An 18,975-nucleotide genomic window follows, 5' to 3' on the forward strand; every position below is an offset into this window, starting at 1 on the left:
TTCTCATTAATCTAAAATCAGTACCACATAATGACAAAGTGAAATCAACATTTTAGAAAAGTCTGAATTTATTAAAAAGGAAAAACTGAAATATCACATATGCTTACTGTAAGTATTCAGACCCTTTACTCAGTACTTTGTTGAAACAACTGTAGTATCAGGCTGCAACATAACAAAATTGAAAAAAGGAAGGGGGTCTGAATACTTTATGAATGCACTGTATCCACCTCAAGTTCATGAAATTAGAATCAGGTGTTCTTTATTAGGTGCCAGTGATTGCAAACTGTCTTATGTAAACCTCAGGTAAAGTGCATAGGTTTACAGTGCCTTGAAAAGTATTCATAACCCTTGAAATTTTCTACATTTTGTCATGTTACAACCAAAAACATAAATTAAATTTTTTGGGGATTTTGTGTGAAAGACCAACACAAAGTGGCACATAATTGTGAAGTGGAAGGAAAATGATAAATGAGTTTCAGTTTTTTTTTTACGAATAAATATGTGAAAAGTGTGGCTTGCATTTGTATTCAGCCCCCCCCCCCCCCTCGAGTCAAGCTGTAGAACCACCTTTCGCTGCAATTACAGCTGCAAGTCCTTTTGGGGATGTCTCTACCAGCTTTGCACACATCATGAGAGTGAAATTTTTGCCTGTTCTTCTTTGCAAAATAGCTCAAGCCAGATTGGATGGAGAGCTTCTGTGTACAGCATTTTCCAAGTCTTGCCACATATTCTCAATTGGATTTAGGTCTGGAATTTGACTGGGCCATTCTAACAAATTAATATGCTTTGCTTTAAACCATTCCATTGTAGCTATGGCTGTATGTTTAGGGTCATTGTCCTGCTGGAAGGTGAACCTCCACCCCAGTCTCAAGTCTTTTGCAGAAGCTAACTGGTTTTCTTCTAAGATTGCCCTGTATTCAGCTCCATCCATCTTCCCATAAACTCTGACCAGGTTCCCTGCTTAAGAAAAGCATCCCCACAACATGATGCTGCCACCACCATTTTTCAAGGTGGGGATGGTGTGCTCAGGGTGATGTACAGTGTTAGTTTTCCCCCACACATAGCGTTTTGTCTTTTGGTCAAAAGGTTAAATTTTGGTCTCATCTGACCAGAGCACCTTCTTCCACATGTTTGCCATGTCCCCCACATGGCTTCTCTCAAACTGCAAACGGGACTTCTTATGGCTTTCTTTCAACAATAGCTTTCTTCTTGCCACTCTTCCATAAAGGCCAGATTTGTGGAATGCATGACTAAGGCTCCATGCACACTGGAGCTGATAAACTGCAGTTTATTGGAGTTTGGGCGTTTTTTTTTTTTTTTAAAGCCCATAAACTCTACTCTGTGTCCATGCCAACATGGACGGTTTTTAGCTTTAATGAGCAGTGGAGTTTATGAGCTTTCTTCTGAACGCCAGAAATTTGCGTTCAAAGTGCCGTTTTTCACCACCAAAAAAACACCAAACGCCGATAAACGCTCATAAACGCACCTAAATTAGCGTTCTATTTTTTCAATGCATTGTGGGAGTTTGGAATGCATTGTGGGATTTTTGGTGTGTCCTCTGTGTATTTTTATTAAAAAACGCCCATAAACACTAACGCTAAAAAACGCTCATAAACGCTAGTACAAAACGCTGTTAAAAGCATGTTTTTCAACCAGAGTTTTCTGCTAGCATTCTGGCGTCCAGAAAATGCTTTTTTGAGCTTCAGTGTGCATGGAGCCTAATAGTTGTGCTGTGGACAGATTCCCTGACCTGAGCTGTGGATCTCTATAGTTCCTCCAGAGTTAACATGGGCCTCTTGGCTGATTTTTGATTAATGCTCTCCTTGCCTGGCCTGTCAGTTTAGATGGACGGCCAAGTCTTGGTAGTTTTGCAGCTGTGCTATACTCTTTCCATTTTTGGATGATGGATTGAACAGGGCTCCGTGAGATGTTCAAAGCTTGACATATTTTTTTTAATAAGCTAACCCTGCTTTAAACTTCTCCACAACTTTATCATTGACCTGTCTGGTGTGTTCCTTGGCCTTCATGATGCTATTTGTTCACTAAAGTTTTCTAAAAAACCTCTGAGGGCTTCACAGAACAGCTGTGTTTATACTGAGATTAACTTGCACACAGGTGGAATCTATTTACTAATGAGGTGGCTTCTGAAGGCAATTGGTTCCACTAGATTTTAATTGTTGGTATCAGAGTAAAGGGGGCTGAATACAAATGCACGCCATACTTTTCACATATTTGTAAAAAAAAAAATTGAAAACCATTTATCACCTTCCTTCCACTTGACAATTATGTGCCACTTTGTGTTGGTCTATCACAAAAAATCCCAATAAAATACATTTACATCTTTGGTTGTAACATGACAAAATGTGGAAAATGTCAAGGGGTATGAATACTTTTTCTAGGCACTGTACATTTATAAGGAAATTTCACCAATTTATCCTACATTGGAGGTGTGCCAGGAAAAAGTATTTTCTGCTCAGAGGATCAGATTAAGACAGTCTATCATTGAACATATACTGTAGACAAAGACCAGGCCTTCTGGATGTGCTGTGGACGGAGGATTCAAATCGTTTGGCCACAATAACAGAAGTTATGTTATGGTTTAGCGTTACTTTGGGTGTTTCTTCACTGCTACAGGGCCATGGCAGCTTTCTGTCACTGAGTTACCTGTGAAATCTGTATCATAATAGTGTACTTGATGAGAATGAGGCCAGCTGTTCAAAAGGCGAAGTTTAACTGGAAGTGGATCTTTCAATATGATAACTAATCAAAACACACCACCAAAGCATCCAAGGAATGTCTCCAAATAGAATAAGACCCCTTTCACACTGGGGCGGTTTGCAGGCGGTATTGCGCTAAAAATACCGCCTGCAAACCGCCCCTAAACAGCCTCTGCTGTTTGTTCAGTGTGAAAGCCCGAGGGCTTTCACACTGAAGCGGTGCGCAGGCAGGACGGTGAAAAAAGTCCCTGCAAACCGCTTTTTTGGAGCGGTGAAGGAGTGGTGTATTCACTCATTGAAATCAATGGGACAGCGCGGCTATACCGCGGCCATAGCCGTGCTGTACGAGGGATTTTAACCCTTTTTCGGCCACCAGCGGGGGTTAAAACCGCACCGATAGCGGCTGAATACCGCTGCAAGAACGACGGTACAGCAGCGCTAAAAATAGCACTGTTGTACCGCCGACGCCCCCACCGCCCTAGTGTGAAAGGGGCCTTAAGGGTTAAAGACCGGCCTAAAATGGGCAGTTCATGTAAGGAAACCTATTAACATCTTGCAACCGAAGAAATTTTGCATGGAGGAATTGGTGTCAGAGACTGGTGGACAGTCATACAAAATGCCTCCAAGAAGTAATTTGATTTGTTGTATAACTTATTGAAATACAAATTTTCTTTGTTCTTTTATTCACAATCAATTCCTTTGTCTGCAGGTACTGTTTGAATGAAGCTCTGTTCAAATATGTGAAAAAAAGTCAACAATTTCCATGGGATATATTTATTTTATACATGACTGTACAGTGCCTTGAAAAAGGTATTCATACCCCTTGAAATTTTCCAAATTTTGTCATGTTACAACCAAAAACGTAAATGTATTTTATTGGGATTTTATGTGATAGACCAACATAAAGTGGCACATAATTGGGAAGTGGAAGGAAAGCTATAAATGATTTTCAAAATTTTTTACAGATAAATATGTGAAAAGTGTGGTGTGCATTTGTATTCAGCCCCCTTTGCTCTGATACCCCTAACTAAAATCTAGTGAAACCAATTTCATTCAGAAGTCACCTAATTAGTAAATAGAGTCCACCTATATGTAATTTAATCTCAGTATAAATAAAGCTGTTCTGTGAAGCCCTCAGAGGTTTGTTAGAGAACCTTCGTGAACAAACAGCATCATAAAGGCCAAGGAACACAGCAGACAGGTCAGGGATAAAGTTGTGGAGAAGTGGGATAGGAAAGCTGGTCAGCATTTATGGGAAGATGGATAGAGCCAAATACATGTAATCTTAGAAGAAAACCTGTTAGTCTGAAAAAGACTTGAGACTGGGGCAGAGGTTCACTTTCCAGCAGGACAACGACCCTAAACATACAGCCAGAACTACAATGAAACGGTTTAGATCAAAGCATATTCATGTGTTAATGGCACAGTCAGTCTGTAGACAGGTCATACTAGGCTGGACTGATTGTTCTCGTGCAGATATTTTTGGGAAAACACCATCTTCCCTGTACTACAGTTGCTGATTTGAACCTTTCCCCTGTGAATTGACTCTTAATGGCCCGTACACACGGTCGGAATTTCCGACAGAAAAAGTCCGATGGGAGCTCTTGGTCGGATATTCTGACTGTGTGTATGCCCCATCTGACTTTTTCTGTCGGAATTCCCGACAGGCATAGATATAGAACATGTTCTACATTTTCCATCGGAAATGCCAATGGAGGTAATCCCATTGGCAAGTCCGACCCTGTGTACGCGGCATAAGTCTAAAGCTGTAAAAGTGAATAAGGTGATCTCGCGCAAATTAATATTAGTAAATACACTGAATAAAAAGTACATTAAATAAATAAATGTGTCTTTAAACATCTACGTAAAGTGACGGTGCACAATATGTGATATTGCATAAATTTACAATATATTAGGTAATAATGAATCATAAAGTGATTGCTTTCAAGGTATCCTAATTGAAAAATAGTGTGAAAAAATGGCAATGCAATGACACCGTATGTGAAAAATAGGTCAAAAATAAAAAATAATTAACTAAAAATTAAAAATTAATAATAAAAAATGTTCAAGTCCTCTTTATGTGAACAAATAAGTGAATAAAATTCTGCTGCTATCAAAGTTGATAGATATAAGTGTCCATATGTTGTCCTAGTGTGGTTTCTTCAATATTATAATCTCCCAAAACTCTCACCTCAATGGTATGAATAAAAAGCAGTCAACATCCGGGATCTGTACTGTACTCCATGGGTGGGCAGATTCTTCGGTGTTCCTCCTATGGGCGCATAGATTCGCTCCAATATCCCAATATGTATAAGGGAGTACCTCAGTGTGAGATGGGGGACAAAATACAGAAGCCTCCAATGTTGCAATATGTCAGGGCTAAATAATGTATTTATTGAAATAAAGCAGAGTGGACTCTTACGTAAAAACATTAAAAACAACATAGGGAACAAATTTGGCGTTGTTCTAGGACAACATATGGACACTCATATCTACCAACTTTGATAGCAGCAGAATTTTATTCACTTATTTGTTCACATAAGAGGACTTGAACATTTTTTTATTAGTAATATAAATTTTTAATTTTATTTTTGACCGATTTTTCACATACGGTGTCATTGCTTTGACATTTTTTCACACTATTTTTCCATTAGGATACCTTGTAAGCAATCACCTTATGATTCATTATTACCTAATATATTCACTTTACTCAGATGTTTATAGACACGTTTATTTAATGTACTATTTATTCAGTGTATTTACTAATATTAATTTGCGCGAGATCACCTTATTCACTTTTACAGTTTTAGTGTCGTGTGATACACTTAGAGATTTTGCTGCATTTTTGATTTCACACTGTAGCTCTGTATTAGTTTTGTTTACTGTTCCTTGTTGGCACGAGAGATTTTATTTAACACATAAGTCTAAAGCTGCTACCAGGACCAGTTATACGATACTATTCAACAGAATTGTATGTTCAGGAGGTTTGGGACCTTCTTCCTCCCCTTTTCTTTGTGAGGTTATCCCTGCAACCTCCCGTGGGTCCAGCCGGAGCATGAGTGGGGTGGCTTTGCTTCCCCACTTATCCTCCCTTTCCTTGCAATTTTGTTTTTATCCACTGACCATGCGCTACATACGTTCACTCCTTGGCAATAAGAAATTTACCAAGGCTGTTTAAACCTACCTTGAAGATGGAGAGCATATAGAACTCCGAAACATGTTGGTGTCAGGTTTATAGACCTATTCCATCATTGAGCAGTGATACACCACATTCGCGCCCTGTGACCATTTATATATACATTTGTATTCAGAGTCTTCGAGTGAGAAAGTGATACTCCTAAGCACCAAGGCCTGAGGTGTGCCTTGGCCTGGCTGGTCAGTATGCCTGAAAAGAGGGCAAAAAGACACAAACTTAGGTGAAGAAGGGAAGGTAACAATCCATCAAGTGGAGTAGCGTGCGCCTGGATGGCAACAGTATAGGTCCGATAAGTGTCCGCTATGACAGGAGAACCCCCCCCCCCGACTCCTGACTTGGTGATGAGACAGAACCCCCTATAGAACCTGCAAAGCTACCCAGAACCCAACTAAAGTCCCATGAACGATTGGATAGAGCCTGAAGCTCGAGACGACCCAGACATGAGAATGCACTGCTTGTGAAATGAGATGATGCATAGGGGAAGGGGAGCAATGGCTGTCCCGAGGAGCCCCTGCAAAATGATAGCCGAGAAGATCGAAACTTCAACCGGACACCAGTGAAGTGCTCAGTGAAACCCCCCCCAACCCCTGGCCTATCCATACTGCTATGGGGAAGTGCGAGGGTGAGTGCCAAAAGACAACTGGCAGGAGTTTAAATGCTGAATACCTGAATGATGTGATGGAGTAGGTGGATGAGGCCCATGCACTATGGCAATAAGCATTGTCAACCTGGAGAAACCATGCCAGAGACAGAATACTGGTCCCACCTGATTCGATCGGGTCATGCCTCAGCCTGTGACCTGACAACCGAGGAAGGAGGGCCAGACTCCACCCCAGGGAAATAAATCCCATGGCATGAAACAATCATACCCAAAGTGACTGAAACCCCCCCTACCTGGAACCGGCTGGGGAACAGAAAAGATGACTGGACTGACGTCCCTGAGCAGTCTTTCAGGCCACATCCTAGCCCCGAGAGTGGAATCCAGAATTATGACGATGTTTGCCCAAACCTACCACTTAAGGACCAACAAGGGGATGATGGATGCCAACACAGCCCAACCTGAGAACACGAACAAGAGAAATGACAGACAACAAGACATGAGAACAACAACGCCCCTCTGTGCCTACCTAAGTATGAGAACATGAGCAGAAATGTCAAGACTACTGCGCGTGAATGAACCTGATGGACGGATCCCCCCCCCCTTGTGTAAATGGTAAGTGAGCCCGAGTAACCTGCAGCGCAGAGACAGGTAATTAAACTGAAAACTCAGGGCTGGTGTACCCACAGACCGTGGTGGGTGATTGTACAGGTGTGGTTAATGATTGTGCATCATATGACCTTTGGTATACGGGCGAGAAGATTGTGGTCAACAATCATTAACAAGCGAAACCTCAGCCCATGTGGATCTGTAGATGTGACAGATCCTGACATGTGAGCCCTAGCTAACTGACCCAGGTACAAACATGAACAAAGATACGATGAGACATGACAAACAATGAAGATAAAAACTACTGGAGTATGCTGTGACTGAACAACAACGCCCCTCTGAGAAACGGTGAAGGCTGAAACGCTATGACAGAAATGCTGAGACTGAACGCTGAGGCAGAAACGCTATGACAGAAATCCTGGGGCAGAAAAGCAAGGACAGTGACGATATGACAGAAAACGCTTATGGACAGAAATGCTGAGACTGAACGCTGAAGCAGAAACTCTATGACCGAAAACCTGGGGCAGAAAACGCACGGACAGCAATGCTATGATAAATGCTGAAACTGAACGCTGAGGCAGAAACGAAATGACAGAAATCCTGGGCCAGAAATGCTATAACAGAAACGCTGAGACTTAAACGCTAAGGCAGAAAGCCATTACAGAAATCCTGGGGCAGAAACGCAATGACAGAACGCCGAGGCAGAAATGCAATGACAGAAATCCTGATGCAGAAACGCAAGGACAGCAACGTTAAGACAGAAACGCTGAGGCAGAAATGCAATGACAGAAATCCTGGGGCAGAAACGCTATGACAAAAACGCTGAGCCTTAAACGCTGAAACAGAAATGCCATGACGGAAATCCGGGGCAGAAACGCTGAAGCAGAAATGCCATGACAGAAATCCGGGGCAGAAACGCTGAGGCAGAAATGCCATGACAGAAATCCTGGTGCAGAAACGCAAGGACAGCAATGCTAAGACGGAAATCCTGGTGCAGAAACGCTGAGGCAGAAATGCCATGACAGAAATCCGGGGCAGAAATGCCACGACAGAAATCCTGGTGCAGAAACGCAAGGACAGCAATGCTAAGACAGAAATCCTGGTGCAGAAATGCTGAGGCAGAAATGCCATGACAGAAATTATGGTGCAGAAACGCTGAGGCAGAAATGCCATGACAGAAATCCTGGTGCAGAAACGCTGAGGCAGAAATGCCATGACAGAAATCCTGGTGCAGAAATGCAAGGACAGCAACGCTAAGACAGAAATGCTGAAACTGAATGCTGAGGCAGAAATTCCATGACAGAAATCCTGGTGCAGAAACGCAAGGACAGCAATGCTAAGACAGAAATGCTGAAACTGAAAGCTGAGGCAGAAACGAAATGACAGAAATCCTGGGGGCAGAAACGTTATGACAGAAACGCTGAGACTTAAACGCTGAGGCAGAAAGCCATTACAGAAATCCTGGGGCAGAAACGCAATGACAGATTGCTGAGACAGAAATGCAATGACAGCACTCCTGGGGCAGAAGTGCCATGAAAGAAATGCTGAGACTGAACGCCGAGACGGAAATGCTGGGGCCAGAACGCTACGATGGAAAGCTGGAGCCGAACGCTACGATAGAAATGCAGGGGCTGAGCGCTACAACAGAAACCCTGGGGCAGAAAAACGCTATGACAGAACTGGGGCAGAAACGCTATGACAGAAACCCTGGGGCAGAAACGCAATGACAGAAATGCTGGGGCAGAAAACACTATGACAGAAATCCTGGGGCAGAAAATGCTATGACAGAAATGCTGGGGCAGAACGCTATGACAAAAAAGCTGGGGCAGAACGCTATGACAAAAAAGCTGGGGCAGAACGCTATGACAAAAAGCTGGGGCAGAAACGCAGTGAACATAAATGCCGGGGCTGAACGCAGTGGACATCAATGCAGAGACTGAATGCCAAGACAGAAATGCTGGGGCAGAAACGCAGTAGACATAAATGCTGAGACAGAAAGCTGGGGCAGAACGCTACGACAGAAATCCTGGGGCAGAAAAAACGCTATGACAGAACACCTTGGGGCAGAAATGCTATGACAGAACTGGGGAAGAAAATGCTATGACAGAAATCCTGGGCAGAAAATGCTATGACAGAAATGCTGGGGCAGAAAATTCTATGACAGAAATGCCGGGGCAGAACGCTATGGCAGAAACCGATATGACAGAAATCTTGGGGCAGAAAATGCTATGACAAAAAACGCTGGGGCAGAAAACACTAGGACAGAAATGCCGGGGCAGAACACTATGACAGAAACGCTGGGGCAGAAAAACGCTATGACAGAACTCCTGGGGCAGAAACGCCACGATATGAACATGTGACTGAAGTAGTGGATGCCCGGGAGGCGTGCGGGGATCCCCCCCCATGTTGCCCCACATGAGTACCGGGAGATGAGCAGGCGGGTGAGCACCCCCTCCCCCATGAGAACTGTGAGGCGTGCGGGCATCCCCTTCATGCTTGGCTGCCACTTCATAGGGAGGTGAAGTGGCGGGTGAGTGGCAAGTGGGTGGGTGATGGATGGATGGACACTATTCCCCCCCCTCAATGAGCGCCGGGAGAAGCATGCAGTCGGCTCCCACAATGCTGGCAGGAAACACTGATGAAAGGGAGAAGCGGGTGGCCCCACCCCCACCATGCGGAATTGAGCCAGGCTGAGGTGATGGAAGGACGGATAGCCCCCCCCCCCCGCATGAATGCCAGGAGAAGCGGGCAGGCGGCACCCTGGCCAGATGGAGCCGTGGGTGGCTGGAGGATGGACGGACAAACGCCCCCCCTCCCCCCGCCATGAACACCGGGAGGCTCCTACGGCGCTGGCAGGAACACAGGGATAAGGGAGAGAAGCAGGCGGCGGGATTGATCTCAGCTAAAGGGATGGATGGATGCCCCTCCCACCCCCCCCCACCCCCCAAAGTATTGACTCGGGTGGGCTGAATACAAATGCACGCCACACTTTTCACATTTATTTGTAAAAAATTTTGAAAACCGTTTAGCATTTTCCTTCCACTTCACAATTATGTGCCACTTAGTGTTGGTCTATCACATAAAATCCCCAAAAATACATTTATGTTTTTGGTTGTAACATGACAAAATGTGGAAAATTTCAAGGGGTTTGAATACTTTTTCAAGACACTGTATATAACCACCTATGACAACATGGGAAACCTAATCACTTTCTTGGGGTCTTGAAAGTCCTAGTAAGACTAGATGTTATAAAACCTGCATGTAAGTGATGATTTGGGACAGGCTTTAACATAAATAGATTCACTACTGTTTTCCTGTTTACAGATGTGGAACTGTGAAATATGGCTATCCGAGGTTGCCCAAAACATCTGTCATCATTGCATTTTACAATGAAGCATGGTCCACACTCTTGCGTACAGTTCACAGTGTCCTGGAAACCTCTCCAGACATTCTTCTTGAAGAAGTTATCCTAGTAGATGATTATAGTGAGAAAGGTAAAAAATGCTGTTTTTTTGTTTTTTTTAATAAGATGAACAGGGACATTATTTTGCAGGGGCATTTTCCGCAGCGCATTGTGAACAAAGTGAAGCTGTGCTGACTTCCATCAGTAAATTATGTGCAAGCAGAAATGCTTTTTTTTTTTTTTATATATATTTTTTTTACTTTTATGTGATTGGGTATTCTTTGCAAAGTGAAATTGCACCATATCCACTAAGTTCTGGGGATAATTCTTTTGCAAAGTGCAACTGCCCTTGCAAAATCAAGAGCCTGTTTTGAATTTAGTAATTCAACCTCTATCTCCTCTCTTCTACTGTATGTCTAACAAAACCATAAAAAGGCAGCAGATGCTTTAGTGAAATATTAAGGAGGAGATTAAATTGCAGCCATATAGGAATGATAGAAATGACAGAGGTCTCTCAAATATTTGATAAGTTTAACTGGTTAAAGCACAGCCCTCAAAAAGTTGTGGTTGTAGGTTTAATTTTATTTTGATCAACATTTTTCCTATTGCACTTTATAAATATGTTTATGGCTATAACCAAAACTTTTTAGAGGTCTTGTGGTTTTTGAAATGGTAACCAAAACAGGGGATTTTGATTAACATAAGGATTTTGTAGGTTTTTATGGCTGTATGTGACTATCTTAAGAAAATCTCCCTTCACGGCTTACCAACGTGACATCCCCTCCATTGTAGTTTCTACCAAGAAGACACTGAAGAAAAAGCATTATTCAGAAGCTGAAGTTAGGGGTTGCTAGAGACTAGCACTGGGGTTTTAGGGCTTATAGCACAGCATGACAAATATATCCCCACGCATGGACTTCTATTTTTGGTAGTCCTGCCACTTATTTATAGTAGTTGTAAGGGTTCAACCCCAGGAAATTTTGCAGGAGACCTGGGAGTGTGCCTCAGATTCCAAGGCCTAGTGATGCCATATTTTATATAAAATATTCACAAACATGTTCAGAGTAATTAGTGGGACTGCTTTAGCAGTCCCACTATTGTTGTTCGATTTTATTCATTTTTAATTTTATTCCGTACGTTTTTTGGCTCTGCGTAACTTCTGCATACTTTCAGCTATTAAAACCATTCAACTATTAAAATGTTCGTCTCTTTCGGCTGATGATGGGACTTTTTCAACTTTTTTTCTACTATTTATACTTTTTAAAATATTAAGCTTTTTAACACTTTTTTTTAACATTGAAGTCAAAGGGAGCATGCTTGAAATCCTTAAAATCTTCTTCCGCTCCCAAAAGTTTCAGCTCCTTCATACTTTCACCTACAGACGCCAAACAAACTTTAAAATGTTCACAAAATATTCAGCTATCTGGCTATATCTTTTCAGTTTGATATCTTTTACAGTTTTTGTGAGAAAGCTGTTTGTTTAGTGGTTATTTCAGGAAATTTTAGCCATTAAACAGAGTGTACTGTGCTGCTCTTGTTGCCATGGTTACCAAAGCTTCTGTTATACACAGTGATAGGCGGTGGGGGAGGTGGCTGGAGCATCTCAGCTCTGATTACAGAGCCCGGGAGAGGGGACAGACAAACCATGTACTGATTTATAATACAGGAATATGATGGGGGCAGTTTTGATGGGGCAGTTTTGATGGGGCAATTCTGATGGGGCAGTTTTGATGGTGGCAATATGATGGGGCAGTTTTGATGGAGCAGTTTTAATGGGGACAATTTTGATGGAGCAGTTTTGATGGGGACAATTCTGATGGAGTAGTTTTGATGGGGCAATATGATGGGGCAGTTTTGATGGGGCAGTTTTGATGGGGACAATTTTGATGGAGCAGTTTTGATGGGGACAATTCTGATGGAGCAGTTTTGATGCTGGCAATATGATGGGGCAGTTTTGATGGGGCAGTTTTGATGGTGGCAATATGATGGGGCAGTTTTGATTGGGCAATTCTGATGGGGCAATTCTGATGGTGGCAATTTGATGGGGCAATTCTGATGGGGCAGTTTTGATCGTGGCAGTTTTAATGGCAGTATGATGGGGGCAGTTTTGATGGGGGCCGTTTTAGCAATTCAGCTATTCAGCATTCCCACGCATTTTCCCCAGGAAATGCATTTTCTAGTTAGTGGGACTGCTTTAGCAGTCCCACTATTGTTATTCGATTTTATTTATTTTTATTATTTCTTTATTCCGTACGTTTTTTTGGCTCTGCGTAACTTCTGCATACTTTTAGCTATTAAAACTATTCAACTATTAAAATGTTTGTCTCTTTCGGCTGATGATGGGACTTTTTCAACTTTTTTTCTACTATTTATACTTTTTAAAATATCAAGCTTTTTCACACTTTTTTTAACATTGAAGTCAATGGGAGCATGCTTCAGATCCTTAAAATCTTCTTCCGCTCCCAAAAGTTTCAGCTCCTTCATACTTTCACCTACAGATGCCAAACAAACTTTAAAATGTTCACAAAATATTCAGCTATCTGGCTATATCTTTTCAGTTTGATATCTTAGACAGTTTTTGTGAAAAAGCTGTTTGTTTAGTGGTCATTTCAGGAAATTTCAGCCATTAAACAGTGTACTGTGTTTCTTTTGTTGCCATGGTTACCAAAGCTTCTGTTATACACGGGGGGAGGTGGCTGGAGCATCTCGGCTCTGATTACAGAGCCTGGGGGATGGGACAAACACACCATATACTGATTTATAATAGAGGAATATGATGGGGCAGTTTTGATGGGGCAGTTTTGATGGTGGCAATATGATGGGGCAGTTTTGATGGGGACAATTTTGATGGGGGCAGTTTTGATGGGGGCAATATGATGGGGCAGTTTTGATGGGGCAGTTTTGATGGTGGCAATATGATGGGGCAGTTTTGATGGGGACAATTTTGATGGGGGCAGTTTTGATGGGGGCAATATGATGGGGCAGTTTTGATGGGGCAGTTCTGATGGGGAAATTCTGATGGGGCAATTCTGATGGGGCAATTTTGATGGTGGCAATATGATGGGGCAGTTTTGATGGGGCAATTCTGATGGGGCAGTTTTGATAGCAATATAATGGGGGCATTTTGATGGTGGCAATATGATGGGGCAGTTTTGATGGGGTAATTCTGATGGGGCAGTTTTGATGGGGCAATTCTAATAGGGCAGTTTTGATTGGGCAATTTCAATCGGGCAGTTTTGATGGTGTCAATATGATGGGGCAGTTTTGATGGGGCAATTTCAATCGGGCAGTTTTGATGGTGTCAATATGATGGGGCAGTTTTGATGGGGCAATTCTGATGGGGCAGTTTTGATGGTGGCAATATGATGGGGACAATTTTGATGGGGCAAGTCTGATGGCAATATGATGGGGGCAGTTTTGATGGCGGCCGTTTTCAGCATTCCCACTAATTAAAACTAGAAAATGCATTTCCTGGGGAAAATGCGTGGCAAATGATGGGGCAATTCTGATGGGGCAGTTTTGATGGGGAAATTCTGATGGGGCAGTTTTAATTGTGGCAATATGATGGGGCAATTCTGATGGGGTAGTTTTGATGGTGGCAATTTTGATGGGGCAATTCTGATGGGGCAGTTTTGATGGCAATATAATGGGGGCAGTTTTGATGGGGACAATTTTGATGGGGCAGTTTTGATGGCAATATAATGGGGGCAGGTTTGATGGTGGCAATATGATGGGGCAGTTTTGATGGTGGCAATATGATGGGGCAGTTTTGATGGTGGCAATATGATGGGGCAGTTTTGATGGGGCAATTATGATGGGACAGTTTTGATGGGGCAATTCTGATGGGGCAGTTTTGATGGTGGCAGTATGATAGGGCAGTTTTGATGGGGACAATTTTGATGGGGCGATTCTGATGGGGCAGTTTTGATGGCAGTATGATAGGGACAAAGCAACTCTTCTATGAGGGCAAACCAGTGATGAAAGTATTAATCTTGAATAGAAACTATCCAAAAATATCATTCTAAATACAAATGACAATGAAAAAATACATCCCTATTCCCAATACATGCTAAAAAGACCTAAAGTCTAGAGAGGACATAGGTGGCCACCGTCTTCCAATTTCACCATACATATCTCTCTCTCACGCACACATACAGATCTCAGTCGATCGCAAGATCGATAGAGATTGTAAATGTGAGAATCAAATGACCAGGGAAAATGTCAATGGGGATGACTAATATAGTCTAATGATGGTAGACACTCTTGGTCATAGGTTGTTTGGCCAGGATTGGAAGTAAAGATTGTATAAAGTGCGGGTGTGGTGAGATAGTTCCTTGTAGATTCCGTAGCGCTAACTTGTGACAATAGCAGCTTCACTGCTTTGATGTGTGCACAGTTGGAAATCACCAATAATAAGGCAACATAGCAGTTAAAATGTAACACTTGAGCGATGCATCTAGAGAGAAACTGACTATACCAACAGCCGGAACAGTACATTAATCAGCACATCGTGACAGATAGTGAAGGAAAGCCTGCAGTTACCGGCATCCAGACGGGATCATCACGATCCATAAGTCACCATCTCAGACATAGAAGGAAAAAGATCCACTCACTGACAGCGAAGCGGCTTCCTGCAGTTTACCGGCATCCAGGCCGGATCATCACGATCCATGAGTCACCATCACAGGCATTGAAGGGGAAGGTTCCATTCACTGACAGCGGAGCGGCTTCCTTCTTTCCAGGTAAATTCCTTAGTCAGCTGTTAGACAGGTCTTAGTCGTCGCTGGTGTTATATGAAAGACATCCGTTGTGAGGGCTGCAATAGTCAAGCTCTGGTGTTTGGCTAACGAACCAGTGGAGTATAGAGAGGTTAGAGGGGCGACTTGGTGGATTAATTGGTGGCCAACCAAAAGTCCTCTTCGCGGATACCATATCCTACTGATGCTTACATGTTTCGCTAATATGCTAGCTTCTTCAGAGCATGCGCTGTGCTGTATCTGTCAAGTTTAAATCACCCATTCAATCAATTGTTAATAAATTACATGAGGTCAACAACCAACAGCGCTTGATTCATTAATGGTATAATTCACCCGTGCACAGACACACACAGAGCAGAGGAGCAGTCAGGGTTTAACCCTATACATAACAAGAATTATCCCAGATTCTAGGCAAAGGAAAGGTCTCCAAGTAAAATAATGTTAAATCAACATGAATGACAAAAGACAGATGATCAAGAGGGAGATAGAGGAAAATTGTCTGGGTTCCAATAGACACAGATTCCCCTAGTCCACCCGGAGTGAAACTTGGGATGGTTAGGTACAGACACCAAACAACAGACAATATAAAGTAAAACACAGGTCAGCACATAATGCACATGTATATATGGGGAATCTTCACATATTTGACTGAATAAAGAATATCAATATTCAGAACACAGCAAATAGCACATGTGTATGGGTGGGGAAGCCTGATATACCAGTCAAGGTGAACTATATCTGAATTCATACTAGCAGATAATGACTAGTTCCTACCTGTCACTCATAACCAGATTTGATATAGGGGAAATAGGAAGGAACAAATAAGTATCCATAATGTTAACAATGTAGCGACCCTGTTAATCCATAGTGAGAAGGAACAAGAAAACATTCTTCCACAGCCACCACATATCGAGAGTCCCCCGCCCGGATCCCCAGGCAACATCATGAAAAGACCCCTCAATTTAAGGGGAGGTGTTTACTATTGTTCCAAAAAGACAGACAGGTTACATTCGTTGTTTAGGCCTCGCGGCTGCATACATTTTAGCGTAAATATCCACATCTTTTCTTTCTGGTAAAGCACTTTATCGAAATCCCCCCTACGTGGGGGCAGATTTAATTTATAAATGCCTTTGCATTTAAGGCCACTAGGATTTCCGTCATGCTTCTCCAAAAAGTGTAGTGATAAAGGTCTATCATCATCTTTATTAAGTATACTTTGGACATGTTCACCAACTCTGATCTTAAGCTGTCTTTTGGTCTTGCCCACGTAGATTAGACCACATGGGCAGTTTATAAAATGATGAATTTTAAATTGCTTTGTGCCGTCAGAGTTGGTGAACATGTCCGTCTTGTCTACAAATTTGCAGATATGACATCTGCCACATTGAAACATGCCCCTCAGAGGGGGTAGGCTGGTAAGCCAATCTCGTCTAGTTGGTCTCGTATATTCCGAGTGGACCAAGTTGTCTCTGAGATTAGTGGCCCTTCTGGCAGTAAGTAAAGGTCTATTCCCTACTATCTTCCCGAGTATAGGAGATTCGGCTAGGATGTGCCAGTGACGGTTCAGTATTTTGCGTACTTGTCCCCATTGTGCCCCAAATTTGGTAATAATCCTTATTGGGGCAGGGGTGGTTCTGTCTGGTTGTTGTACTATTTTGCTTTAAGAAAGTAGTAGTTTTTTAGATTTATATTTAACTCAGAGGACAACCAAACTCGGGTGTCTCAGATATCCATATCTCTACCTGGGATATCCGACTTGGACAGTGAAACCGGCTAAATTTCCAAAGGGGTTAGGCCAATTTATGGCCATTACTTCCCATATGGGAATACCGGATAGGTATTAAGGAGTAGTTGAGATTCCCCCTTCTTTTACCTCCTTTTTTCTTTGGCAGTATGATAGGGGCAGTTTTGCTGGGGGCCGTTTAAGCAATTCAGCTATTCAGCATTCCCACGCATTTTCCCCCGGAAATGCATTTTCTAGTTTTTAATTAGTGGGACTGCTTTGTTATGCTTTGTTATTCGATTTTATTTATTTAATTTTATTCCGTATGTTTTTTGGCTCTGCGTAACTTCTGCATACTTTTAGCTATTAAAACCATTCAACTATTAAAATGTTTGTCTCTTTCAGCTGATGATGGGACTTTTTCAACTTTTTTTCTTCTATTTATACTTTTCAAAATATTAAGCTTTTTCACACTTTTTTTAACATTGAAGTCAATGGGAGCATGCTTCAGATCCTTAAAATCTTCTTCCGCTCCCAAAAGTTTCAGCTCCTTCATACTTTCACCTACAGACGCCAAACAAACTTTAAAATGTTCACAAATGTAAACAATATTCAGCTATCTGGCTACATCTTTTCAGTTTGATATCTTTTACAGTTTTTGCGAAAAAGCTGTTTGTTTAGTGGTAATTTCAGGAAATTTTAGCTATTAAATAGAGTGTACTGTGTTGCTTTTGTTGCCATGGTTACCAAAGCTTCTGTTATACACGGGGAGATGGCTGCAGCATCCCAGCTCTGATTACAGAGCCCGGGGGAGGGGACAGACACACCGTGTACTGATTTATAATAGAGGAATATGATGGGGCAGTTTTGATGGGGCAATTATGATGGGGCAGTTTTCATGGTGGCAATATGATGGGGCAGTTTTCATGGCGCAATTCTGATGGGGCAGTTTTGATGGTGGCATTTTCATGGTGGCATTTTGATGGGGGCAGTTTTGATGGTGGCAATATGATGGGGCAGTTTTGATGGTGGCAATATGATGGGGCAGTTTTGATGGAGCAATTCTGATGGGGCAGTTTTGATGGTGGCAATATGATGGGGTAGTTTTGATGGGGCAATTCTGATGGGGCAGTTTTGATGGGGACTATATTGATGGGGTAGGTCTGATGGGGGCAGTTTTGATGGTGGCAATATGATGGGGCAATTTTGATGGTGGCAATATGATGGGGCAGTTTTGATGGGGCAGTTTTGATGGGGCAGTTTTGATGGGGCAATTTTGATGGTGGCAATATGATGGGGCAGTTTTGATTGGGCAATTCTGATGGGGCAGTTTTGATGGTGGCAATATGATGGGGCAGTTTTGATGGGGCAATTCTGATGGGACAGTTTTGATGGTGGCAATATGATGGGGCAGTTTTGTTGGGGGCAATTTTGATTGGGCAGTTCTGATGGGGCAGTTTTGATGGGGATAATCTTGATGGGGCAATTCTGATGTGGCAGTTTTGATGGCAATATGATGAGGGCAGTTTTGATGGTGGCCGTTTTAGCAATTCAGCTATTCAGCATTCCCACGCATTTTCCCCAGGAAATGCATTTTCTAGTTTTAATTAGTGGGACTGCTTTAGCAGTCCCACTATTGTTGTCTGATGGGGCAGATTTGATAGTGGCAATATGATGGGGCAGTTTTGATGGTGGCAATATGATGGGGCAATTCTGATGGGGCAGTTTTGATGGTGGCAATATGATGGGGCAGTTTTGATGGGGACAATTTTGATGGGGCAGTTTTGATGGCAATATGATGGGGGCAGTTTTGATGGTGGCAATATGATGGGGCATGTCTGATGGGGCAGATTTGATAGTGGCAATATGATGGGGCAGTTTTGATGGTGGCAATATGATGGGGCAATTCTGATGGGGCAGTTTTGATGGTGGCAATATGATGGGGCAGATTTGATTGGGGAATTCTGATGGG

General features: G+C 42.6%; 1 protein-coding gene across 1 annotated transcript in view; it reads left to right on the top strand.

The window, feature by feature from the left end:
* GALNT12 (polypeptide N-acetylgalactosaminyltransferase 12) overlaps positions 1-18,975 on the top strand; it is a 530,970-nt gene that overhangs the window by 79,213 nt on the left and 432,782 nt on the right. Inside the window, exon 2 of the mRNA XM_073630755.1 lies at positions 10,445-10,614. Within this exon, the coding sequence (XP_073486856.1) occupies positions 10,445-10,614 (170 nt within the window). The remainder of the gene's footprint in view (positions 1-10,444; positions 10,615-18,975) is intronic.

This window comes from Aquarana catesbeiana, linkage group LG05 (genome assembly GCF_042186555.1).
Source record: "Aquarana catesbeiana isolate 2022-GZ linkage group LG05, ASM4218655v1, whole genome shotgun sequence".
Lineage (NCBI taxonomy): Eukaryota > Metazoa > Chordata > Amphibia > Anura > Ranidae > Aquarana > Aquarana catesbeiana.